The sequence below is a fragment of the Marmota flaviventris genome, chromosome 13 (genome assembly GCF_047511675.1).
Source record: "Marmota flaviventris isolate mMarFla1 chromosome 13, mMarFla1.hap1, whole genome shotgun sequence".
Classification (NCBI taxonomy): Eukaryota; Metazoa; Chordata; class Mammalia; order Rodentia; family Sciuridae; genus Marmota; species Marmota flaviventris.
In genome coordinates, this window is record NC_092510.1 from 68311610 (window position 1) to 68336227 (window position 24618).

Genomic DNA, 24618 nt, shown 5'->3' on the forward strand with positions numbered 1-24618 from the left:
AAGCTGCTCTGGCCCCAGCTCTCGATGCTCGGGAGCCCGCCGAAGACCGGCAGCCCCTCCCCGGCAGGAAGCAAGGGTGCGGCGCTACCGGAGAAAACACCCGAACTACGCCCGAGTTCCCTTTCAGACTCTTAACTCTTCCTTTTTCTAGCTTGGGGCGGAGGCGTGGCCGGATCCCCGAATCCCCGCCCGCAGGGTGTGAGGTAGCCGCGGGGACGTCCCAATCATTTGCATAGCCCCCGGGACGTGGCGCGGCCCGGAGGCCACTTCCGAGTTGGAGAGAACTCCAAGTCCCAATATGCCATGGGGTTGGATGCGTCATTTATGTTGTGTTGGAGGCTGAGGAGCCCTGGAGCTGGGAGTCGGCTCCGGCTTGATAGCGACTGCTAGCCCCCAGCGGGGCAACCCAGCGGACGGACCAGCGAGGTAGGGGAGATGGCCTGGGGTCCGGCCTAGAATCCGGGGTGGAGCCGCGTGGAGGGGTGTACCTTTAGTTTCTGCCTATCTTTTCCGTAGATGTCCCACATGGAGCTGGCCTTGGACCCTGGTGACCAGGACCTGCTGGGCTTTCTGCTAGAGGAAGGCGGAGATTTGGGGGCTGTGCGGGACGAAGTCGTGGAGGCTCAGCTGGACGGGAAGCTGCCGCCCTCCGAGGTGGATAGAGGTTCTGAGGGGGAAAGCTCGGGATATCTGTGAGCCCGGGAATGGGGGTGGAGATCAATCAAAGCCTGTTAATTTGTTAGGACTCCGTGCAATTACTGAGCGACTGGGAGGCAGAGGATTTACTGAGCTTTCTGCTGAGTCCCCCACAATCCTTGGATACTCTTGGATCCTCCGACTCTAGCCTTGTCCACCACGATCACACCTACTCCCTACCACAGGAGTATGTCACCGTCGATCTAGGTGAGTCTGAAATAAGCAGTTTTGGGGGAGGGAGGGTTCATGGGTCTGATTATTCCTACTATCCCTTTTTGTAGATAGCGGGAGCTGTGGAAAGGAGGTCCAGATGACTCCACTGCATATGGAGGAGCCCACTGAGCAGGTACTTGACTTGGTTTTCAAGAGGACTATTCCCACATTGCACGGGTGGGGCCAGAGTTCCCCATTCCTTTCTGACATCGGCCTGCAACTCTGCTGCCCATTTCCCATAACCCCAGGAGATTGCTAGGCTGATACTGACAGAAGAGGAGAAAAGGCTATTGGAGAAGGAGGGGCTTACTCTGCCCAGGACACTTCCTCTCACTAAGGTAAGGCTTCCATTGGTGAAGCAAAGGCTGGATGCAAATTCCCAAGTAGGCAAATTCTGTGACAAAGTTAGCAAATCTGTTGCTAGTAGGAAACTGGGGCAGTTCCTGACTTTGGTGTTCTTTTTAAGAAAAAATAAATTCAAAATTATCAGTGCAACATTAGTATACAGCCTTGGAAAGATCTGTCCAAGTGAAGGGCATTCTATTGGCTTCATGGTAATCCACTTCTTACTCAGTTGTAAAGTGTCTTGAGTTCAACAATTGGGACCAAGCAATATAATAAGAATAAGGATAAAATCCTGTTTTAGGTTGCAAGCAGTGAATGGCAACTTCATAGGCATAGTATTATGATACTATGAGGAAATCAATGTTCATTGGCAGAAAGGTTAAGGGAATTTTGAGTTCTTAAAAAGTACAAAATGAGTCAGCAGTGTGGTGTAGCTAGCAAAAAGTACATGGGATTTGGAAGCTATTGATAGAGGTGCTACCCCTACAAGGGCAGTGACTAATTTGCTCTCCTTTATACTAGTTAAAGGACATTTTAGTGTGCATTTTAGAGTTCATCAATGATTTAAAATTTTGTTGAGGTTTTTTTCCTTTTTAAATTTAGGCAATGTTAAAAGTGTCCTAAAATAGTTAATTAGGGTTTGTTCTATTTGGCCCCAGAGACTAGGTAAGTCTGATGGGCAGAAATTATAATGAGAAGCTGGGCACGGTGGTACACTCCTCTAATCCAAGTGACTCGAGAGGCTGAGGCAGGAAGTTCACAATTTTGAGGCCAGCCTTGGCAAGTCAGTAAATCCTATCTCAAAAACTGGGGATGTATGTAGCTCAGTGGTAAAGTGCTCCTGGGTTCTATCCCCAATACTGCCCACCATGCCCCAAACCAAAAAAATAGAAAAAAGAAAAATTGTAAGAAGGCTGATGTTTGTTCAGAATAAAGTTTTTAAAAAATAAGCTTGTTAAAAATGTCCTGGCTTGTGAGAGGGTTAACACTGGTCCTTAGCATCCAGACAGAAGTAGAATGACTACTGGTCAGGGTAGCTGTTAGGGATTCCTACACTGGGAATATTGAACTTGGTTGCCTTCTTTGATCCAATACTCCTTTGATACTCTATCCCATCTTCTCTCAGATGGAAGAACAAGTTCTGAAACGAGTGAGGAGGAAGATTCGAAACAAGAGGTCTGCTCAAGAGAGCCGTAGGAAGAAGAAGGTGTATGTGGGGGGTTTAGAGAACAGGTATGAAAGGGAGAAGGAATAGAATAGCTATGTTAAGGTTTTAAAGGGAGGATACGGCCATATTCCCATATTCCTTTTATCCTCCAGGGTCTTGAAATACACAGCCCAGAATCTGGAGCTACAGAACAAAGTACAACTTCTGGAGGAACAGAATTTGTGAGCAACCTTCCAGATAATTTCTCCCAAACCTGCCACTTAATGTTGTCTCTTCCCTGTTATCCTACACTTGATTTGTAGGGGCAGCTCCTCAAATGCAAGGTCTGGTCATTGGCCTTTACTCTGTCTATGATTACAAGAAGTTCCCAATGATGGGAATAAATTTATAAGTATCCAAGGAGTTAAGTACCTGGAAAGTGGAAGTAAGTTAAAGACCTCATAGGGCAGTAGTAGCTGAATGCAGTTAGGACTGTGGGGAGGGATGGGTAGAGAAAGCATTCTAGGCAGAGAGAACACAACAGTCAGGTTTGGCTGGAAGGCACATTGGGCTAGAAGGTAGAGAACACAGAGTACCTGGTGAGAATTATGTGCACTGCTGACCAGGCACTGACGAACTATTGAAGGTATTATTTTCAGTCAGGGAAGTGTTTTATTTTAATGAGGGACTCAGTATTTCGTTCAGAGAAGAAGTCATTTGCAAAAATAGGACAAAATAATAAGAAGATTCAGGGCAGAGGGAGGAGATGGGCATAACAGAGGTTTTCATTGTGGCTTAGGATGCCAGCAAGGAGTATTCAATACAGTACCCTCTTCTAGGTCCCTTCTAGATCAGTTGAGGAAACTCCAGGCCATGGTGATCGAGATATCAAACAAAACCAGCAGCAGCAGCACCTGTGTCCTGGTGAGAATGGTGTTGGGAGGAGGGATTCCTCAGGGGTGGAGACAGGAGTACAATTCAGATCCCTTTATCCCCTTTTTTCTATGCTCCAGGTCCTACTATTCTCCTTCTGCCTTCTCCTTGTGCCTGCTATGTACTCCTCGGACACAAGGGGGAGCCTGCTGGCTGAGCATGTTGGTAAGAGGATTAAGAATATCTTTCAGGCACTGACTAGAGGCTTAGACTCCTTCTGTGTTGTTTCCTAACAGTTCTTGTCTTCTCAGTGTTCCGCCAGCTTCGTGCCCTCCCCAGTAGGGACCTGCACCAGCTGGAGCTACCTGCACAGCAGTCAGACGTACAAAAGGACAACAGGAACCAGTTACTGGACAGCTCAGAACATACACTCCCGGCCCCTGGCAACTTTTCCTGCCTGCAATATCACATGCCTCAGGCTTCTCAGGAAGAGCCTTCTCTGCAGTGGCCACTCCCCAACCTCTTCTCAGAGCCCCTCTGCCCAGGACCCACTCTTCCCCTGCAGGCAAATCTCACAGGAAAGGGGGGATGCCTCCCTACCCACAGCCCATCACCTGTCATCTTGCAGGGTAGATACTCAGGTTAAATGTGAGAATATAGGTGTTTCAGCAAAAGCCCACCCCACCCTGCTGTCTGTGCAAATAAAAAAAGAATAGGAGAGGGTTGGCTTTCACTCCTGTGCCCTGCTAGGATGCCTACAGGTTCAAACACACAACACTTACTGGCTTTGTGGGTCTTTTATTTGTACCCATGTGTGTCTATTATCCCATGAATGGATCTGGGGAAATCAACTGACCACCTCAAATATTTCATGCAGTGAGGGAAAGGGTAAGGAAATAAATAAGTGATTCTGATGCATGGTTCACCCTCAGCCCCTCTTTACTGGCACAGCAGGGTGGGGAAAAGGGGAAGGCATGATTGTCCTGGTGGCTCAGGGATGCAGGAGGTTTGGGGTAAGGAGCATCAACCAGGCTGGAGGCTGGCTCCCACAGTTCAGAGGGCTCACTCTGGGTTTAGATTTGCCAAGGCTTCATTTGGTCCACATTTGGGCCCTGTTCTTGGTCCTGTGCCCTGTTCAACTATTGGCCTGGAAGCCTTTTTATGCTGCTGCTGTTGTAGGGCCAGCTGCATGGCCCAGATGCTTAGTGGCCGCATGTAGGCCAGTGAGCGGAATACCCGCTGCTGGCAATATGCTTCTGGGGTCTGGAAAGCCAGGCCCAGGCGTTCCCACACAGTACGGTAGCAGCCTTCAGCTGTCTGGAAGCCCTCCCAAGTCAGGCCCTGTGGGGAGAGATGGAAGTTACACATATAACTTAGCACTCCCAGTGTTATCAGATAGATAAAGAAGGGACAGATAGAGAAGTAAGGTCTCTGCCCTCAAGGAACACCCAGCTATTAGGGAGATAAAACTTAACCCACAGGGAAAAACCTAAAGGCAGCGGGTGGAACACATGCCAAAGAAAAGGGGGAGGCTTTATGGACCGATGATGTGGCACTGGGTTATGCCTTGATGTCTGGTGGATTATCAAGTTTTCTGGGCCATAGTACAGATGGTAGAGAGGAGAAGGAGTGCATTACATTACCTCTTGGATCATGGTGGCTGCCAGCCCATAGACTACACCCACCCAGACTTCATCAGACTGCACACTGGATCTATCGGGGACACCATGGGGCTGCATCCCATTCACAGCCCCCATGGCCCCTCCTGCAAAAGCCTGGACGTTGAGCTCAAAGATGGTTTGGAGAGCACGAACCACATGCGGGGTAGGAAATACCTGGAGGGTCAAGGGCAAAGGCAGGGACATGAATTATTATACTTGCTTCCCGTGTATTGGGGACAATCCACCTTTTTCTCTGGTTCTTCCTTTCAGTGTCTCTCACCTCAGTGTCACCTTCTCCTAGGCCACAGGCCCTCAGGAACCACTGTCCAGCACACTGATCAGACATGATACTACGAGACTGAGGCTGAGAGCTGCTATCATAGTTGTAATAGCGGCCTAGAGTAGAGGAAAGGTAAAATAAGCATCCTGGACCCCTGCAGCTGCCTTAAGACTCCTCAGGTTGTCCCAACTCACCATTCCATAGCAGTCTCTCATAGGCTTCTTGGCCCCGGCTGAGGATGGAGGAAAACTTATCCTGGACCTCTTGTGCCCCACATAGAAGAGCCATCTGGACCATCACAGCCACAGCTGCCAGCCATAGCCCTCCACAGTAAGCACTGATCAGGGATAGGAGTTTGGGGGGTCAGACTGGCAACTCAAGCTACCCGCTACCCTCATGTAATCTAACAGTTGTTCTTTCTTAAGCCTTCCCCATCTCTTGGTGCCCAATTCCCCATCTCCAGCCTCCTGGAAACTCCTGCCCGCTCCCTGCCTCTAACCTGGGGCCTGTGGTGACCCATCCATCATAAGTCTGGTCTGCATAGCCTCCATTTTCAATGAGTCCATCATGGTCCTTGTCAAACTTCATTTCAGACTCCATTACAGCCTAGAGAAAGACGAAGAAATGGAAGACCTAGGTGCTAAGAAAAGATAATAGTTGGGCTCTCCCCAGATGCTAGTCATGCCTGACACACTGGCTACTGCACATGCATCCCTTACCAAACACACAGGCCACATGTCCTTCAAGAAGCCTTGGTCACCCGTCAGGTAATAGTCCCGATAAACTTGCAGCACAAACTTCAGGTTCAGGTCCTTCCAGTCAGCAGTATCATGGATCAAATATGCATTGACCCGGAGCCATGGCTCATCATCTGTGAGAAGGAAGAGGACCTGATTCATTTGCATTGGTGGACAAAGTGAAGGGTATAAAAAGTTGAAGAAGGGCATTTGACCTTGAGGTGGAGGGATCTTTACCTGGGTCCCCAATATCATGGGGGATGACGTTCTTCCTTTTCACAGGCGCCATTACTCCACTCATCAGATATCGTCGCCGTGTCAGGTCCTCCCTGAGAGTTGCCAGAGCTGGAGAAGCAGACATACAAGTGGGAGGGGGAAAAGCATGGAATGGGCAGGTTTGGGATGGGGCGCAGAGCTATGTATGCCACCCCAGAGGGGAAATGAACAGGATACAGATATATTTGGAGGAAAGTGGAAGAAGAGATAATCTGAGGGACCACAAACGTTCAGGGATATAGGAAGCTAAGGGGAAAGACACAAAACAACACAAAAGTTACCCTCACCCATGTCATACTGTAGGCTGAGCTCGAGTTTGGGCCAGAGCATAACGAGAGCAAAGGAGGCATAAAAATGAACATCATATGTGTTGTACATGCGATACTCCTGGCCTAGAGGAATGAGGGAAGATACACTGTTGCCAGAATTCCTGCTTTCCCTTCATAGCTCCCTCCCCACATCTTCCAAAGCTAGAGGCAGAGCATTGCCTGTGATCTGTTCATGGTCACCACTGACCCCCTCATCCCATCAATACCCTGGATGGTAAAAATCATCATCTGGCTTTGTGATAGGTCACTAACTGACCTGAGGGGTATGGCCTGCCAAATCCCACAAGCAGTCCATACCCTCAAGATAGCCAAATCGACCATAGTCCCGCAGAACAGGGCGGAGCCAACACATGTTTCCTCCCAGCTCTTCTGGTAGGGAGTCCTCAGGAACTTCAAGCCATACTGTGCCTCCATCAGCAAGGAAGTATAGTTCATTGAACAGTGCAGATTTGTACCAGGCAGGCAAGGATCTGGGAAGTCAGAAGGAGGCAATGGTTTCATGAGTGTGGACCACCAAGGATAGAAAGGATTCTGGTGTTCAACATAGTGGAAATTTGGTGGGTAGCCAATGAATCAGAGTCCCAGTTGGAAGGGCATGCCCAGAAAAAAGGTAAGAGAAGACTCCTCTGGCACCTGTCATCTAATACCGGGCTCTGCCAAGCTGAGATCCTGTCTTCCCAGTCTGCATATCGGCATAGTGCATAGTGGCTAAGAGCAGGTGCTGCATCACCATCTAGGCCAAAGAATCTTGTATACCGCCTGTGGTAGAAAGAAACGGAAGGGATGAGAACACCTGTTCCAGGTCAGAGTTCTAGAGTCTTGAATCATTAAAGGTTCTTGGTCCCCACACCTGTAGTGGACTTGGCCTTTAGCTCCAAACATGATCCTGGGCATGTCCCAAGCCAGTGAAAACTCCAGGCGGCACTGGCCTCGAGGTGGCAGCTTGCCCGAAACACATACAGCCCCAGCAACGCCTTCTCCTTTCTGTGAGGGGGTGCTTTGGCCTGAGAATCACAAGACAAATCAGCAAAGGCACCCTCTCCAACACCAGGGCTGGGGTCCCTAAAATGAGAACAAGGCCTGTTTATTATCAGGTCTCCCACCCCTAGTCCTTAAGACAGGTACAGTCTTTCTTCCCAACCCTCCCAGTCAGACCCCCCATCACCAGCAGGGGAGTCCAGTTGTCCATCCTGAAGTAGGTCCTGCCACACCTGCTGCCCAGTACTGTCAGGGTCGAAGGCTGTGATGTGGGTTACTGTGGTATCTGCCTGTTAAGGGGCCAAAAACTCTGTGAGGACAAGCTCCACAAGTATGCTGGATTCTGACTAGCTGTCCAGCTCCTCTTACATACTATCGCCTCCAAGTTCCAGAGGCTGAAGGACTCTGATGAGGGTGGGACTTAGGGGTTGAAGAAATGAAGAGAGCATGATGTACTGGGGGTGGGTCTAGAGTTAGGTTAAGGGTAGGGGCTAAGGTAAAGGGCAGGCTCTTCCATTACCGTGAGTCGTGCAGCCACAGCCATGGTGTAAGGATTTGGAAGGGTTGGGTGATGCAGCAGTAGTCCCTGTACAGTCTTCCCGTCTTGCTCCAGACAGAAGGGCTCATTCCACAAACCCCCTGGGGCATCGTCTTCACCCCCTAGTCCATTCCGCATGGAGAACATGATGGACACATCCATAGCTTCATCCCCTTCATTTTCCACATCCCATACAAAGACTCCTACAGGTAGGCTGCTGTCCTGGGGACAAAAAAATTGGACTCACACGGTCTCATTGTAGCCCTTTCTGGTCTCACTCCCCAGGATTATTCCTGGGCAAGAAGGACCTGTCTCATATATCCCCAATGTACTCTTGTCTTCCACTTGCATCTCCCCATATTCCCAGGCAAGCTGCCTACCAGAGTACATAGAAGACAAGGTGTGTGATGTTCATGGCTCCAACCCCTCCCTTTCACAGGTCATGGAATATTCAGCAGAGGTGGATCTGGGGGAGGGAGGGCAATGGAGGAAACAGAAAGAGAGCCTCACCTGGTAGTCATGGGGCAAGATGGGTGTGATCTGACGGCAGGTGAGGGTGACATTCTGGCCAGGAAGCTGATAGACAGTCCAGGCTCGGGGATAGAGGGCGTGGTAGAAAGCAAAGTACCCACACAATCCCCAGTTCCAGCTGCGCAGGACACTTGGGCGCTCCAGGGACAGAACTTGCTGGTATACAGTCTGCCCCTCCCGACGCAAGCACACTGTGAACTTGATCAAGAGGGCAGATAGGCTGGAACAGGGCAACCCACAGGTACCACACACTAGTCTTCCTCCCCTTGAGCAGTTCCTCCCCTCCCAGAGCCTGGATCCTCACAGCTGCACCACCAGCCTCAGTTTATCCCCCAGGCCTTCCTTTAAGCTCAGTAAGCCACCAAGTCCTGCTGCCTCCCCCATTATCTAGCTCCCAGGTTTCCTCTTTCCTTTCTACTACTATGGTCTCCACACCCTAATCTAAGTCTACAGTCTATGCCACTTCTTATCTGGTTAGCAGAGTGATCTTTCTTACACACAAATCAAGATATGTTAGTCTTTGCTTCTAATGTTTCATTGACTCCTATGGTGTAATGCTAAAGTCTAAATTCTTTTTGCCCCTTGTTAGTACTGGAATTGATCTAGGGATGCTCTGGGACTTTTATTTTTTAATTTTATGATAGTGCCTCACTAAGTTGCCCAGGCTGGCCTAGAACTTGTGATCTTCCTGCCTCAGCCTCCCATGTAGCTGGGATTACAGCTGTGTACCACTGCACCTGGCTGAAGTCTAAATTCTCTTACCTGGCTTCCAAAGCCCTTCTTAATCTGATCTCTACCTCTTTAAACACTTATATTCTGGTTACATAAAATACTTCCTGTTCCTTGAGCACACTACATTTCCTCCTCCATGGATCTGCTCATGTTCATTCTCCATCTAGTAACTCCTCCTGAACCTTCAAGGGCCAGGTCAGATGCTATCTCTTCTTCCTCCAGTAGTGAGTCATTCCATGTGTCCCTCTGTTGTAGCATTTGTGTATTATGTCAAAATGTATTTAATTGCCATTCTATTTCCCTGATTGCTCTATCGGTTCTTTTGAGACTCTTTTAGTTCACTGATGTGGCCCTCTGCAGAGCTGGCATGTGTGTAAAGCGAATGAGCAAGTCTGTACCATACAAAGTCCCTTTTCTTAGTAGACTATCTATCCTCACCTTGCCACTCACAGTCTCCCGTTTTCTCTAAGTTCTATTTCCCCAACAAAAATTCAAGCTGCTAAGGCTGGGGATATAGCTCAGTGGTATAGTGCTTGCCTATGTGTAAGGCCCACCACACACACAAACATATACATTCTCTCTCTCTCTCTCTCTCTCTCTCTCTCTCTCACACACACACACACACACACACACACACACACACACCCCTCCTGGAGAGTAGGAGTTATGAGAGATTAATAGCTCTTCTCTTGGTTCAAACTACTCCTGGTATTTTTACTGTACAGAAAATAATTTTTCATGTTCTTGGAACAGTACATAATGGTTAAAACCACAGGTACTTTATCATAGAAAGAACTGGTTCTAAATCCCAATCTTTCCTTTTACCACTCATGTGACCTTGGATGTAATACAGCCCTCTCTGGCTCTTAGTATCCCCATCTATAAAATGAGCATAGGATTGTTTTTAATATTAAATATACAAGAAGTCTAGCACAGGGCCTAGACAAATTAAGCATGCAATAATTATTTTAACTGTAAAGTCATGATTCCAGAAGGCATTCCCTTGGGATACCTAAGGGATGAGGCAGAGGGGGATCTTGGGGCATTGGGTGGGGCTAATAAACTTGAATTAAGAAGGGCACTGTCATCAATGGGACTAAGATCTGTCAGTCATTTCTCCTTTGAAGATGAGCTGAAAGCGGGAGGCATTCCTCAAACAGGGAAGAGGAACAGAGGAACTTGGTAGATAAATAAAAAGGTAGGCCATTAGAAAGATATGATGAAAGGCAGGCCATATACCTCTGGCAACTTAAGACCCAAACAATGTAGAAGCAGAAGGGGACAAGAAGTTTCAGAAAAGGAAAGGGCTAGAGAAGGTTGTGGGGGCCCTAGCCACAGAGACCTGTGATTCACACAAAGAAGTTGACCTCCAGCTGAAGGTTGAACTATGATCTTTTTTTCTCCTTGACTTTAGAGACTTGGTTTTCATTTTCCTTTTTTTTTTTGGTGGTGCTGGGGATTGAACGCATGATACGCAAGCACTCACCCAACTGAGCTCCCTAGCCCCTTAATTTTCCTTTCTAATCCTACCAAATGTTCTTTCAGCCAGGTTCAGTGAGCTGGGAACTCTCTGTACTCCTTGTGGTGGGTTCTGGCTCAGCTAGTAGAATTGGGGCCGCAAGGTAGATAGGAGACATTTAATACAGAAATGCCAGGGCTGTTTCCTTGTTCAACAAATGTGTGCCGTGCGTGTTTTATTCCCACTGTATATCCTAGAAAGGACTGAGCACACAAAAAGCATCCTAAAAGTCTTTCTTGGATTGAATCCTGTCTACATTTAACTGTCCCACCCTAGCCAAGAGGCTCTTCTTTGAAACTTTCCTCTGCCTCTTGGCTCTTACTTGGTCAGCAATGACTGTCTGGTGCTGGTACATTCCAGGGTTAAGCTGCCAACGACAGAACTGGCCTCTCCAGCCACGGGTGATAGTGCCTCCCCCGATGCCACCCAAGGGACAACCTAGAGAGAGAAACATGATGGTTAGTGGGGTAAGGGGAGAAGAAAACAATGCCTTTCTCACTTTGTGGACTATAAAAACCACTTCCTCTAAAAACCTAGGGAATGGGGCAGTGCAATTTGCATAACCTGGAAGCCTCTTTGCCTAACTCTATAGTAGACCTGAATGCTACAACCTTTCTGAGCAGGGCAGAAGTGGGGTGAGGCTCACCATAGATCTGCCTCAGGGGTACACAATTGAACATGTCGATAAAAGGTGTCTTCTTCTCTACCTGGGTCTTCCGGTACCACCACTTTAAGTACCTGAGGAGCAAGAGGTAGTGAGTACAGGGGTGGATAGGCAGTTCTTCACAGGCTGCAATGACTTGCCTTTCAACATCCAGCAGTGACATCCCATTAAATGTAACAAGGCATCATCACCTTGGCTTCCAAGCCTTTCCTTGTCTTGATTATTCTACAGTTCAAGGCCCCTTCATTTTCCCAGTTGCCCCAGCCATTGGTGTAGGATAGCCTTTGTTTCTCCTCTTTATTCTCTGCAAAAGGGGCTTTCTGATCTTTCCTTTCCTCTCCAATTCTACTACTATTGCTTTAGTTCAAACCTTAGGAGCTTTTGTGTGAGATGTTGAAAGGGTCAGTTATACTTCTCTGTCCACCCACTCTACCACCCCACTCCCTACCTCCCAAACAGGTACAGGCTGCCAAGATAACTTTCTTCTTTTAAAAATGATTATTTTTCTTTTTGATTATGAAAAATGAAAATCTGGAAATACACTAGAGAAAAAGAAAAAAATATCTCACCCAAAGAGAACCAATATTTTTGTATCCAGCCATTTCCTTGTAAGTCTTCCTTTTTTAAATTCAGCATTTAAACTATAAGCTTTCAGATTTTGCTCTTTCATAATATTCCAGTAAAGTCTTCTAAAAATCCCAACAATTTCCTGGTCTTGTCCCCACTTTATAGCCAATAGACAAATGACTAAGGCTATCTCCAATACGTAAATCATTCCATTTCAAGGCGAAGAAAGCCCCAGCCTGCCTTCTAATCTTATTTCCTACAAATTCTTATTCAAGATGGATCTGCACTAAGCATGCCCTGCCAGACTCTTTTCCACTTCTACTCTCTTCTCTGGCCCAATGATTTTATACCCGATGTCCAGTGACACCACTTCTAACCAAGTAATTAGGTAAGTATACCCTAAAGCCTGTTCCCTCCATCTATAAAATGGGCATACCTCCTGCCCTAGCTATCTCATAGAGTAAATGAAATATCAAATGACATGACAGATAAGAAAGCCATAAAGTGGAATACCTGTGACAGGTATGCTGATTGTTATTTCAATGTTCTCCATGTGAGCCTGACAAATTTTTAAGTTTCTTGGGGAAAGGGATAGTGACAAAGACTAATTCAGTATTACTCTCAGCTCTAAGTACAGGGCAGGGCACATGGTCTGCAATCCATAAATGGTTGCTTACAAATGAATATACAAACAATGGGACACAACAGACTTGAGCTAAGGGAGGAGAAATGTGATTAAGGAACAGGGGGCAGTACATTATGGAGGCAGGGAGAACAGCTCTGAGGATGAAGGATGAGATGTGGGGAGGCAGAGGTCTTCTTTGCTAGCTTAGAGGAAACTAGAGTTTGGTACTAAAGGCCAAAAGGGATTGGTGGAAGGAAGGTGGGTGCAGCTGTGATTAGGACAGCCATGGAAAAGAAATGAAAGATATGAAGATAAGCAGAACAAAGGACTATTTGGCATAGAACAATCACTTGATAAATATTTATTGCATGAATGGATTTTGGTTGAAGGGAGTCATCAAAATTGAGCTCCCACCAAGCCCAGGCCCAGAGAACTCCATCTTGCTGTAGCTCCTAATGAGAGTTCCTCCAGTTGGGCTCCGTCTTAGCTTTTGCATTCCCCTAATTTAGCAGCTGGCCTTCTCCATAATTTCTGCCCTAACTCAAAAATTATCATTCCAAATTTTTCCTTGTCTCACTCCTGCTTTCTTCTCAATGAAGACTATTCTCTCATTCTAGAAGTTCTGTGTTAATGGCTCCTACCCTATCCTGGGATGGGGAGCCAGGGTCCAGAGGACTGAGCAAAACTTCAGGTCTCTGATTCAGCTCATATTTAGGGACTAAGGGGCTAGAATGCCCAGATGTTTTTTACCTCATGGTCCCCAACACATGCAACCAACTGTACTTGTCTCAGTACCTTAGATCCCATTTTAACCCAAAGGTTTTTAGGGTCAAATTTGGACTGGATTAGTTTCAGAAGCAGCCTGGAGGGATGATTCTTCTGTGGTACAGGACACTGCAGGCACTAACAGAGGAGTCAGATGTCTAGGCAGCACCAGGTCCTTCCCATAGTCCAGGATTGGGCTTAGGTAAGTGACCTTCCCACCACAACCCTCAACACTGGGGAAGTGAAGGATCCCCTGCTTTAGAAATTATCAGGACTCAGTTTCCCAACATATATACCTCCCTCCCCAGCTCTGTGTTTACTGTGTGGGACTGACTCAGGATGACCTCAGGGTGATGCTTTCTGGCCTCACATCCACCTGTTCCTGTTAACAAGTATGGTTTCTCATCAAAGTCTTTGAACTCAGTGGGAACCCAGAGGGTTTCTACAGCCCAATAGGCTCTGTGGGTGTCTGTAATCTTGAGGTAGGGGAGAAGCCAGGGCACCCTCTGTAAGACTATTACTAAGACCTCTGGGGACATCTATAGCAGCACCTCTCTGATCAGAAGGCATCTTTGCGGAGCTAGGGGTGAAGTTCAGTGGCAGAGCACTTGCATGCAATCTACCACTGAGTTGTTTCCCCAGCCTACTACTCCCCCCACCCCCACTTTTGACACAGGTTTCAGTATGTTGCCCAGGCTGGCTCTGAACTCCTGGGCTCAAGCAGTCCTCCTGCTTCCACCTCCCAAGTAGCTGGGATTACAAGTGCATACCAGTGTGCCCAGCTCCCTGTCTTTGCTTTTTATATAAGCTGTCTGATATAATAGAGAATAGAGTGAAGTTCTCATTACCCTCTCCTTGGGGATGACAACAGGCAGGCTCTCACCTACTCACTGGAGCTAAACTTTGAGGAAAAGAAACCAGACTCAGACAAGTGTTGGAAGTGTAATACTGTCTGCTTAAAGATGGTACAGAGAATGCTCCAGCTGCTCAGAGTAATCTGGGGTTGAAAACTTCCCCCTTCCAAATAAAACATTGTGTCAGTGCAACCGCAGTCCTACCATTCTCTCCTACCTTGACACAAAGTCTAGCTAATCCCAAAGGGAAGTCTTTGGGAAAGAGGGAGTAAATGAGAGGGAACAGGACCAAAAGTTCCTACCTTTTCCTGCTAAAAAGACAAGGGAGGAAGATGGTTGCAAAGAGATATGACTTGGTCTCACCCTCCAAAATCACAAGCCTAAGATATTCCGGAACAAGGGCCACTTGAATGGGATCAGGAGCTCATTTGCTTTTCCACCCTTTCCCACTTCTGATGGAAGTCTTGAAATGGAACAAAGTAAGGCATTCTAGACAATAGGATCTACTCACCTCAAGCCCATGCCCAAATGCTTTACCAGGTTGCTTAGGGAGATGTTGTTAGCTTGAAAGGGTTTCCTCTTCTCTGCAAACTCGTGTGCCAGGCAGATGCGCCAGCCAAAAGGAGGCACCTGGTACCCCCTAGCTTTTCCCTCATAGGACGCCATCAGCTGCCCAGAGTCCTCCGGATTGCAGTAGCCTGGTTCATTTTGGCGTCGACTGTCCTCAGGGTTCTCGAAACCTGTAACCTGCACAGCCTCCGAGCTCCCAACAGCTTCTGGGCGATAGAGCTGGGAATCCCCTTTGGCGCTGCTAATCTGCTCCAAGGCTGGGACGCTGGTTTCCATGTTCTTTGGATCCTGGGCGCCCACAACCTCTGACACAATGTATGGCCCCGGGTCCCGAGACCTCTGACACAAAGTATATCTCCAAGCCAAGTGCAGACGCGGGCGCCGGTAGTAGTTAGGTGCCGTCCGGGAGGGCTGGACCAGCTGGGGAAAACTGGGGTGAGCTGGTGGCTTCGTAGAAGCGGGGAGTTCTTGTTGCAGCGGTGGCGACGACAGCAATAAAGCTGCCTCGGACTCCCTTTCGGTAGTGTCTCTAGGTCCTGGGCGGGAAGGGTCGGGCCTCGCCTTCATTGGGCCGTGGTGATTAGCTCCTCTGGCCAAAGGCCGACTGGGCCCGCGGAGAGGGGCGGAGCCGTGGGACCGGCCCGCAAGGCACCGCCCCGGGACCAGCCCGTACAGTCCCGCCCCCGGAACCGGCCCGGGAGCTCACGGCGGCCTTGGCCCCGCCCCGGGCCACGGCACCAGGCCCCCCAGGGTTGACCGCCGGGTCCGGCCCGCGGGGGTCCGGGACAGCGCCCACACCCAGGTGCCAGCCCGTGGGATGGTGACCCCGGGTGCCTGGAGGACCCGAGCTTCTTCCGGTCCGGACAGCCGGGTGCTTCCGGCCGGAAGGGGCTCCCTGAGTGGGGCGGGGGGGCGGATCTGAAAGGAAGTCCCGCCTCTGCCGCGCCACCTACGCCGCGGACGCCGCCGCGTACCTGGCCGGGTCCCGGAGGGGCCCGGGCAGGTGAGGACCTTTGTGTCCTGAGACCCTGGGTTTGGACCGTGCGAGGTGACAGGCGGCGGTGGTCTTGGGCTGGGATGTGAAGTCTTGAGGGAAGTGGGGTGTGGAGGCCAGCCTGTGATGGGGGGACTGAGCCGGTGCTAAGGGGAGCCGGGGTCTGGGGACCAGAACGACGCCTTCCCCCTAGGCAGTACAGGGTCAGCAGCCCCGTGACCCTCCTGTCCTGCCAGCTACCCCAAATCCTGGCATTTTCCTCTGGTACCGAGGTGTTGACCACCAGTCCTCTGACACTTGTAAGAAAACCCCCATATATTGGTCTCTGGGACTCAGTTCTAGACATACCCCTAGGTTCAGGCTCCCTCCCTGTCATGTTACTGACCTCTGATCTCCCATGTTTCCTTCTAGATCTGAATCCAGAGCTGCCATGATTGAAGTGGTAGCTGAGTTGAGCCGAGGTCCTGTATTTCTGGCGGGGGAGGCACTGGAGTGTGTGGTAACCGTCACCAACCCCTTACCTCCTACAGCCACTTCTGCATCCAGGTGAGGATGCTCCTGCTGAAGGTGGTGGCCCTTCTGGGAGGAAGCTTGGTATCTCTGGTGCTATGACAGAGATCAGGTTGTTCAGTAGCTATACCACCAACTTCTTGCTCATTGTGTTCTCATTGTAGGAAAGGGCTATTTAACAGAAGGGATGGATGACATAGCCCTCCACTCTCCTCCTCCCTTCCCTAGCCCTCCCCATTTCCCTTTGTACTCATAGTATACTTTAATGTAATGGTTTCTCTTTGGGGGTTCCAAATTTCCTGATCACTAGGATAGCCTTCTAACCTTGTTGGTCTCATCAGACAATGTGGTAGGGAGTTTGGGAAAGCATTTGTGAGGTCAGGAATTACCCTCTGATGTCTCCTTTTCCTCTTTCCACAGTGAGGCTCTGGCTTGGGCCAGTGCCCAGATCCACTGCCAGTTCCATGCCAGTGAAAGTCGAGTAGCACTGCCTCCCCCTGATTCTAGTCAGCCAGATGTCCAGCCTGACAGTCAGACTGTGTTTCTGCCACACCGAGGTTAGAGATGGGGCATTTGCCTGGGGTTCGGGGGTGGTTGGAGTCATTGTCACCCAGTGTGATTTTAAGTTGTTCTCGTGTGTTACAGTCCGTGTCACACTGGGGATGTAGAGGAAGGTAGCTGGTGCTTTGTGGTGTAAGAGTCTGTCCCATATCACAACAGGAAAAGAGGTGGCATCCTTTCACTGCCTCCACTTGCTTTACTAGCCTTGTCTGACATTGGACAGTGGAGTCATTAAATTGCAGTCTTTCCTGATTTTTATAGGTGAGAGAGGTCAGTGTATCCTTTCTACTCCACCAAAAATTCTATTTTGTGACCTGAGGCTAGACCCTGGAGAGTCCAAATCATGTGAGTGACTGTCCCTAGCCCTGGATTGCCTTCTAAGTCTCCTGGAGGGAGGACTCCTCTGGCTGCCTCTAGCTGCCCTGACTACTGCTTCCCAACCAGACTCCTACAGTGAAGTGCTGCCCATTGAGGGACCACCCTCCTTTCGGGGTCAGTCGGTCAAGTACGTCTACAAACTGACTATTGGCTGCCAGCGTGTCAACTCACCCATCACTTTACTTAGGGTCCCTTTGAGGGTTCTTGTACTGACTGGTAAGTAAGGGTGCCTGGAGGGAAGGGCTGGAGTAGAGCATTGCCAAAGCAGAAATAATCTAAGAGGGCTTGCAAGCGGGGCTGCAGGGAAGCTTTCTTAGGGATGGTGCTAGGGAATTGGGGAGGGAGGGAGCGTTCTGGAGATTATGTCAAGATGTTGACCTCATCCAATGCTTTTCTTACTTGCACTTCTCTCAGGTTGGAGTCTAAACTCAAATCTCTATTTTCATCTGTTCCCTCCTAGCACTACCTCTTCACTTTTTCTCTCTCTAGGCCTTCAAGATGTCCGGTTTCCCCAGGATGAGGCTGTAGCCCCATCTAGTCCATTCTTAGAGGAGGATGAGGGTGGCAAGAAGGACTCATGGCTTGCTGAGCTAGCTGGGGAGCGTCTCATGGCTGCCACATCCTGCCGTAGCCTCCGTGAGAATCCTTTCAGAATTGTTCCACCCCATTCCTCCTTGCAAATTATTCCCATGTCAAAGACAGTCTCCTAACTACCACATGTTTTTGTGGATGATCTGATTATCTCACCCTGGATTATAAAGATAAGTCCCACCTTTTGGCCTCTGGAACACAGTTCTAGACATCCCCCAGAGTAGACTCCAGGCTTATAGTGTTTCATTCTCCCCAGATCTGTATAATATCAGTGATGGTCGAGGGAAAGTTGGGACATTTGGCATCTTCAAATCTGTGTACAGACTTGGCGAGGACGTGGTGGGAACCTTAAACTTAGGGGAAGGAACTGTAGCTTGTTTGCAGGTAAGAAGGGAGACTGGGGTGCTGGGCTTGAAGGGCTGTTGTAGAAGGAGGCCCTACAGAGAGAGGGGTGGTATGTAGAAGTGGACAGTGGGGTCACCCAGGGTGCCTTTGGTAAAACATTTTGAGATTGGGCTACTCTGTCACTTATGTCTGCATTTATAAATGCCTGCTTACATGTAACTCTCTTCTTGCTCCTAGTTTTCAGTAAGCTTACAGACCGAGGAACGGGTACAGCCTGAATACCAGCGGCGCCGGGGGACAGGGGGTGCTCCCTCTGTGTCCCATGTGACTCATGCCCGGCACCAGGAGTCCTGCTTACATACTACCAGAACCAGCTTCTCTCTCCCCATCCCTCTCAGCTCTACCCCAGGCTTCTGCACTGCCATTGGTGAGACACTGACCAATATTGGAGAAAGGAGAATAAAATTCTGTATTAGCTAGAGTGTAATGGGTCTTGATTGCTAACACATTTCCCTATATACCTATGTTCATCCTGTGACCCTTAATGTTTTCTCAGAGCTTTAACCTCTACCTCTGTTTTTGGATGCATAGAACCCTAAACTCTTCAGCAGCTTTGTAGAATTCCTTCCCCACTCCAACCTACTGGGCCTCTGTGATGCACTGATCTCTAATTCTTCAGAACATTTACTTCAATCTATGTAGTCCTGACTGTCCCATTCTTGGGTTATTAGGTAGTTGATACTGCTCTCCTTAACAGATTTCTTCAAAAAATGCCCTTGATCAGAACTCCTTGTGACTTCCCTTTTCCTGAATACAAATTTTGTTTTGTATTGTTTCTCATTCACTAACCACATCCTGCTGTTGGCTTTTACTCCTGCTGGCTTCTAATGCCTCTATCTCTCTTTTTTCCCATAGTGTCCCTGAAGTGGCGACTGCATTTTGAATTTGTAACATCCCGAGAACCAGGATTGGTACTCTTGCCCCCTGTGGAACAACCTGAACCTGCTACCTGGACAGGTCCTGAGCAAGTGCCTGTAGACACCTTCAGCTGGGATCTTCCCATCAAGGTGCTGCCTACAAGCCCAACCCTGGCCTCATATGCTGCTCCAGGCCCCAGCACCAGCACCATAACCATCTGAAACTGGCCCATCTACCCACCATGACACTAGCTTCTTCAAGATTCTGAGAACTTAGCATGTGGACTCTAGCTGGAATCCACTTTTTCCACCTAGGACCTAATAGCACAGACAATTGAGAGGCAGTCTGGGCTGGGAGTGTAGCTCAGTGGTAGAGCATTTGTCTAGCATGTGCAAGGCCCTGGGTTCAATCCCAGCACGGGGCAGGGGGGGCGGGGGGCGGATATATATATATAAAGAGAGAGAGAGAAAGAGGCAGGCTTTCAGCTATAGCATTAATTTATTTATTCAGAATAAATTGGCAGCTGCTAGTGGTTTCCCTGGAAGTGGCAACAGCAGTGAGCAGTCTGCAGACAGGTGATCAGTTGAGTTTAGCCGGAGTGAGGAGCAGGAACCCCAGGAACAGGGGTGTTAGCTGAGCCCCACTCTGGGTCGGGTCCTCCCCCTTTGCAGGGCAGCCGAGGGTCTGATTTTTGCACCAGGGAGAACTGGCAGGTTCCTGCCTCTTGACGTACCTCACACTCAGCAGGGAAGTCGATGGGGTGCTGAGACCTAGGGAACCAAGGATGGGGAAAGAGCTCACAGTAAAAGCCCACCTTTATGGTACCCCCATTCTTTCTCACTGCTGCTGTCTTCCTATATCTTCTTCACCTACTATACAAGAACTTTTGGGCTATGTAGCAGGAGTATTTTCCTTCTAGATCTGCTTCCACCTCCCTGACTTTGTGGCTTGAAGCTTTATCTTTCTCATTCCGTACTTTCAGGTCTGGCCAGTCTCATACTGCCCTTCTATTCATTCTAACCTCATAGCAATCTAATCACTCCCTGGCCTTCCCTCAGTCACTCACATCAGAGGCATTCCCTCTGGCCATTCTTGGTTACTCACGTGTCACAGCAGCCCACACCAACAGGATGCAGACAGGTGCAATGGAAACAATCCTTGCGGAGCCAAGACTCACCCAAGGTGAAATATTTCCCCTCATAGTGACAGGGGGCTAGGGAAGAATGAGAAATGTTAGTAGGCATGGGAGGGGTGACAGCAGACAGTCTCTTCTGGTCTGAGGTTGGAGAGAGTCTGTTCATACTATCCCTATATTTAATCTTTCTGTCCTGTTTCACAGCTAAAAGGAATCTGAGTAATTTGATTAGCATCATCTGTAAAGCCCTCATCATCACCCCCAAGCCCATTCCTTATTCTTTGATTTACTCAAGTCTCAACCCACTTTACCTTGAGCTTGGAAGTAACACTTGCTGTGGACTCCTGGGTACTGCAAGAAAAGAGACATCACCAAACAGATGATCCCCCAGCCTCCTAGGATCCCTTTGGTCTGTCCAGCCCAGAGCATCCTCAGAGCCATTCTTGCAGCACTGCCCTCTTGGACCCTTCTTAGCTTCTGTTCAGGATACTCTGATCTTGTCCTTTTGGCTCTTCTTTGCTTTGCTCCTTGAGTCTTTAGTTTTGCTCTTTTTCCCTGGCCTCCTATCTCACACCATCTCCTTGCCCTCTGCTCTCACAGGCTGGGATGTTTATAAAGTGAGGACCCTGGCCCCCTGCTGAGTAGAGCTGGAACCGCTGTAACTCTGTTTCCTGAGGTGAGGGCATGAAAACAAGAGGTCCAGCTTTAACAAGCTGTGAGAGCTGATTCATGCCCCAGCACGGCTAGAAGGAGGGAGGTGGCTGTGGAAGGGGCACTGGACTGGGCAGTTCCCCAAGCAAGGAGGTGGGAGGGGTGAGAGCTCCAGGTGGTCCCAGATCTCCCTGAAATGGAGAGAGGAAACATTCCACCTTCCCCCACCCCACCCTCCACTACCACCACCAGGAGTGTGTGTGCTGGGATCCCTGCCTGAACCGGAGGGAGGTATTTCCTGGGGATGGCTAATTCTGTGCCCTCGCCAAACCAAGGAGCTACAGCAGGGTGCAACAGCCAGAGGCTCCAGGAGAGTGAACAGGCACCTGGAGTGGAGAGCCTGTTTCCTTCAGATCCTGGGGCAGGTTTTCTTTGATGCATTCAAGAAACAGGGCTGCCCTTCAGAGATGTTGGGAGTGAGGGGTGTTTTCCTCAGGCATCCCAGAGATGAGCTATCCATAATTTATCACCCGCAAACATAAAGCAGCTGCTGTAAGACTGCCTCATGTCTGGGGATACTTCTGTTCCCATTTCAAAGAGGAGCATTTTCTCTAGGCACCCTAATCACCTGTTTTACAGAGGGGCCCCCATCTTTATTCAGGGTGGAATGAGGCTTCAGGAATTTATCTTTTGGCATTCTCCTTTGAGTTTCCTTCAGGTTCTGAAGGACTCAGATGGGTGATTGAGAATGTAGGCCAAAGAGATAGGCTACTGGGATTCAGATCCTGACTTATTAGCCATGTGACTTTGGGCAAGTTACTTCATCTCTCTCAGCCTATTTCCTCATCTATAAGTCAGGGATAGTAACGCCACATCATAGAGTTGTTATGCAATAGCATAGGGAATATTCTTAGCACTGTCTGGCACATAGCTACTGTATTGGTGCTAAAGCTCACAGACAAAATGGGTGACATTCTTTACTTTGAATGACACGGAGTAGCTCTGTGCACAGCTGAGGTCATCTGTTGAGGACTGCTCTCTCACAGCCAACTTCTTCCCTTTCATGTATATGGTCTGTGTTATCCCTACCACCTCCTTCAAACATGCATCCAGGAATATTTTGATTTGGGTCCTAATATTGAATTCTAAGTGTCTGGTTTGAAAAACAATGTTGTTGATCAACCTGCTTTTTCCTCATATCAGTGCCCTCATATCTTGCCTGGGAAGAGGTGTTCTTTCTCATTTCTTTCCTGCTAACTTTAGAGCTTCTACTTTTTTTTTCATTAGGATTCTGATCCATTTCTTCCCATCCACACTGAAGTGGCTGCTCAAGTTCTATGTTCTGATCACTCTAATATTAGCTTTCTTTTTGGTACTAAAGGCCCTGGTCAAACTGGATTTCTTTGACTTTTCCACACTTTGAAGGCCCATGCTCCAGCTCTTCCCCTCCTACTCATGGGGCTGATCACTGCCATTGTTACCATTTTTCCTCCTAAATGTCTGCTTCCATTTACTTCAAGACTTACTCTGTCACCTGTAGGTACAACTACTTCTGGCAAACTTTTTCAGAGGACCACCCTGTCTGTCAACATCCTCTCCATTCAGAAATGACTTTCAGTGCACTTCAAACTCCCTAGCAATCCTCTTCCAAAATATTCTTTCAGAGGAGTGCCAAGATAAGAAAGAAAAACTCACAATTGCAGCAGGGTGCCCTGAGGTAGGCTGGTGTGTGGAATACCATGGCCTTCGACTGCTCACTTGGTTGGAGCCCCGGAATTAGAAGCCCTATCTGGCACAAAGGCCCAGAAGTCTTGTCAATTGTCAGTATCTCTGCGGCTATCTTTGGTGGGGTCCAGCCAATGTCCAGGAAGCCGAGCCATAGACTATAACCTGGGGCCGACTCCATAGGGGGCAGGCGTGAGTGGAGAGCGGGAGTGCATGGAGGTGGCGGTTGTGATGCTGGAAGGTGAAGGGGCCTATTATTCATTGGTGTGTGAGGTTATGGATACAGGAAAAATGAGGGTTTTCGCCTGCAATGGACATGCGGTCAGTATATAGGGGCAGGAATAGGGGGCTTTTGGGAAAGAGGCTTGGTGAGCCAGGATTCCTCTCCCAGAAGTTAGAGGGGTGGGTGTGGAGGTGTTGGTTGATCCAAGTATGCATTCCTATTAGTATGTCCATGTGTAGGGACTGTCAGTGCTTGGGGTCCAGCCCTCTGAGTCCCAGGGAAATGGCCATTTGGGGCACTAGTGGCGCGGGGCACAGTGGTTGGCATGCACTGCCAGCGCAGGAATAAGGAAAACATCCGCCGGAGGCCCAACCGGGCAGCGCTCCAGCGGAGCCGGCAGGTGCGCGGGATGAGGAAGTGAGCACATTCCGGCTCCTTCTCGGCCACCCGCCTTTCAGTGAGTCACCGCGGACCCCCGCTGGCCTGCAGCCGGATAGGAGCCACCAACTCCCGGGCCAGGAGGGAGAGAGCAGCGGCCTTTGGGGATGGTGGCACCTGGAGATTTGGGAGCCTGGACCCCAGAAGGATCATGGAAAAGCCCAGAAACCATGGGGGAGGGGTATCTGTGCGGACAGTGTCCTGTTGGTTCAAGGGCAAACCGCAAAGCACGCTGAGTATGTACCTTGTGACTGAATGGAGTTTCTTGGGATGAAAGTCTCTGGGAGAACTTCATGTACTGGGAGAGGCCCTAGAAAACTCACACAGAGAAAAGGGCCCTGGGGAAAACCTAGAATCTTGAGGAGGTACTCAGAAAGGGAAGAGGAGCCCTAGGACTGCAGTACCAAGAAGAAACTCCAGGTTGGGCCTTAGAGAACTGAGAGACTCAGTGCAAGGAAAGATACTCATCAGATGAGAGATGGAACTGGCTAGTCCGCTCCAGAGACCTGTGTGGACAGGGGAGGTTAGGCAACAATTGTGATTTGGTCATTGAAGGCTTTTAGTACCAGGATGAAGAAAGTCTATTTGGCCTCCCAGGTAGAAAAAACCATCATTGGTCTGTGTCAGAAAGAGGTGGCTGAAATGCAAAATTATGTGTCCAGCATTATTGCCTGCCATTCAGTTTTTGCCAAAGAAATTAAGCATTAATCTCATTTTTATAGTCATTTGAAATTGCATGAGTATATCTATCATGATTAAGTAAATTTTTTGAATTTTAAAAACAAATTTTTAAATAAAATTGAAAAGTTGAAAAATGATTCAATATTTGATTTAAAACCTAAAGGCAGGTTCTTACAATTAGTTATATGGTGTTGGGCCTTTCCTTTGTTGCTCTTTGTGACAATTTTATCTCAGTGAGAGGACTGAATTCTGTGAGTCAGTGCCTCATTTCGTCCTCATCTGTAGCATAGCACATCTGCTTCTTTCCCTCTCCTTCATCTTATCCTTTTTTTTTTTTTTTGGGGGGGGGGGGGGGCCTTGCACTTGGTAGCAAGTGTTCTACCACTGAGCTACATCCTCAGCCCTTTTAAAATTTTTATTGGTCTGAATAAATTGCCCAGGCTGGCCTCAAACTTGTGATCTTCCTGCCTCAGACTCCCAAGCTATGCCAACTTTATCTTTTCTTTCTTTCTTTCCTACTGGGGATTGAACCCAGGGGTGCTTTATCATTGAACTGCATCCCCTGCCC

At 48.8% G+C, this 24618-nt stretch overlaps 4 protein-coding genes across 6 annotated transcripts; 2 read left to right on the forward strand and 2 right to left on the reverse strand.

Moving 5' to 3' along the window:
* The first annotated feature begins 214 nt into the window (after positions 1-214).
* Positions 215-4188, forward strand: Creb3 (cAMP responsive element binding protein 3). The gene is made up of 10 exons (XM_027931122.3): positions 215-426; positions 517-654; positions 744-903; positions 978-1042; positions 1158-1247; positions 2381-2487; positions 2575-2643; positions 3241-3325; positions 3415-3499; positions 3586-4188. The coding sequence occupies exons 2-10, from the start codon at positions 517-519 to the stop codon at positions 3918-3920; spliced, it is 1134 nt and encodes a 377-aa protein (XP_027786923.2). The 5' UTR covers positions 215-426; the 3' UTR covers positions 3921-4188.
* On the reverse strand, positions 4057-15569 carry Gba2 (glucosylceramidase beta 2). Its single transcript, XM_027931119.2, has 17 exons — positions 14842-15569; positions 11502-11593; positions 11178-11293; positions 8584-8802; positions 8056-8295; positions 7723-7825; positions 7408-7561; positions 7191-7316; positions 6855-7027; positions 6516-6620; positions 6190-6297; positions 5935-6086; positions 5715-5821; positions 5410-5552; positions 5216-5331; positions 4918-5109; positions 4057-4615 (listed from the first exon to the last, which is right to left on the reverse strand). The coding sequence occupies exons 1-17, from the start codon at positions 15465-15467 to the stop codon at positions 4337-4339; spliced, it is 3051 nt and encodes a 1016-aa protein (XP_027786920.2). The 5' UTR covers positions 15468-15569; the 3' UTR covers positions 4057-4336.
* Positions 15570-15606: 37 nt separating this feature from the next.
* Rgp1 (RGP1 homolog, RAB6A GEF complex partner 1) lies at positions 15607-24187 on the forward strand. 3 transcript variants are annotated; one of them, XM_071600739.1, is made up of 9 exons: positions 15607-15702; positions 16306-16440; positions 16825-16961; positions 17227-17310; positions 17410-17559; positions 17833-17979; positions 18191-18318; positions 18517-18706; positions 19195-24187. In XM_071600739.1, the coding sequence occupies exons 2-9, from the start codon at positions 16325-16327 to the stop codon at positions 19416-19418; spliced, it is 1176 nt and encodes a 391-aa protein (XP_071456840.1). In that variant the 5' UTR covers positions 15607-15702; positions 16306-16324; the 3' UTR covers positions 19419-24187. The 3 variants fall into 3 exon arrangements, with proteins under 3 accessions (XP_071456840.1, XP_027786921.1, XP_027786922.1); XM_027931120.2 differs by lacking the exon at positions 15607-15702 and adding an exon at positions 15752-15948; XM_027931121.2 differs by lacking the exon at positions 15607-15702 and adding an exon at positions 15752-15903.
* On the reverse strand, positions 19748-20773 carry Msmp (microseminoprotein, prostate associated). The gene is made up of 3 exons (XM_027931044.3): positions 20644-20773; positions 20302-20410; positions 19748-19967 (listed from the first exon to the last, which is right to left on the reverse strand). Exons 1-3 carry the CDS (start codon positions 20771-20773, stop codon positions 19787-19789), a joined length of 420 nt encoding a protein of 139 aa, XP_027786845.1. The 3' UTR covers positions 19748-19786.
* Positions 24188-24618: the final 431 nt, after the last annotated feature.

Bases quoted from the DNA above. Each gene is read 5' to 3' on its own strand.
- Gba2 (XM_027931119.2), bottom strand. From the start codon at position 15,467: ATGAAGGCGAGGCCCGACCCTTCCCGCCCAGGACCTAGAGACACTACC. The intron at 11,594-14,841 runs GTGAGTAGATCC...CTTGCTCCTCAG, and splicing joins CATTTGGGCATGGGCTTGAG to GTACTTAAAGTGGTGGTACC. The intron at 4,616-4,917 runs GTAATGTAATGC...CTCTCCCCACAG, and splicing joins CAGCCACCATGATCCAAGAG to GGCCTGACTTGGGAGGGCTT.
- Creb3 (XM_027931122.3), top strand. From the start codon at position 517: ATGTCCCACATGGAGCTGGCCTTGGACCCTGGTGACCAGGACCTGCTG. The intron at 1,043-1,157 runs GTACTTGACTTG...CCATAACCCCAG, and splicing joins TGGAGGAGCCCACTGAGCAG to GAGATTGCTAGGCTGATACT. The intron at 1,248-2,380 runs GTAAGGCTTCCA...ATCTTCTCTCAG, and splicing joins GGACACTTCCTCTCACTAAG to ATGGAAGAACAAGTTCTGAA.
- Msmp (XM_027931044.3), bottom strand. From the start codon at position 20,773: ATGGCTCTGAGGATGCTCTGGGCTGGACAGACCAAAGGGATCCTAGGA. The intron at 20,411-20,643 runs GTAAAGTGGGTT...ATTCTTCCCTAG, and splicing joins GTGTTACTTCCAAGCTCAAG to CCCCCTGTCACTATGAGGGG. The intron at 19,968-20,301 runs GTGAGTAACCAA...TTGGTTCCCTAG, and splicing joins GGTGTGGGCTGCTGTGACAC to GTCTCAGCACCCCATCGACT.
- Rgp1 (XM_071600739.1), top strand. From the start codon at position 16,325: ATGATTGAAGTGGTAGCTGAGTTGAGCCGAGGTCCTGTATTTCTGGCG. The intron at 17,980-18,190 runs GTGAGAATCCTT...CATTCTCCCCAG, and splicing joins CACATCCTGCCGTAGCCTCC to ATCTGTATAATATCAGTGAT. The intron at 18,707-19,194 runs GTGAGACACTGA...TTTTTCCCATAG, and splicing joins AGGCTTCTGCACTGCCATTG to TGTCCCTGAAGTGGCGACTG.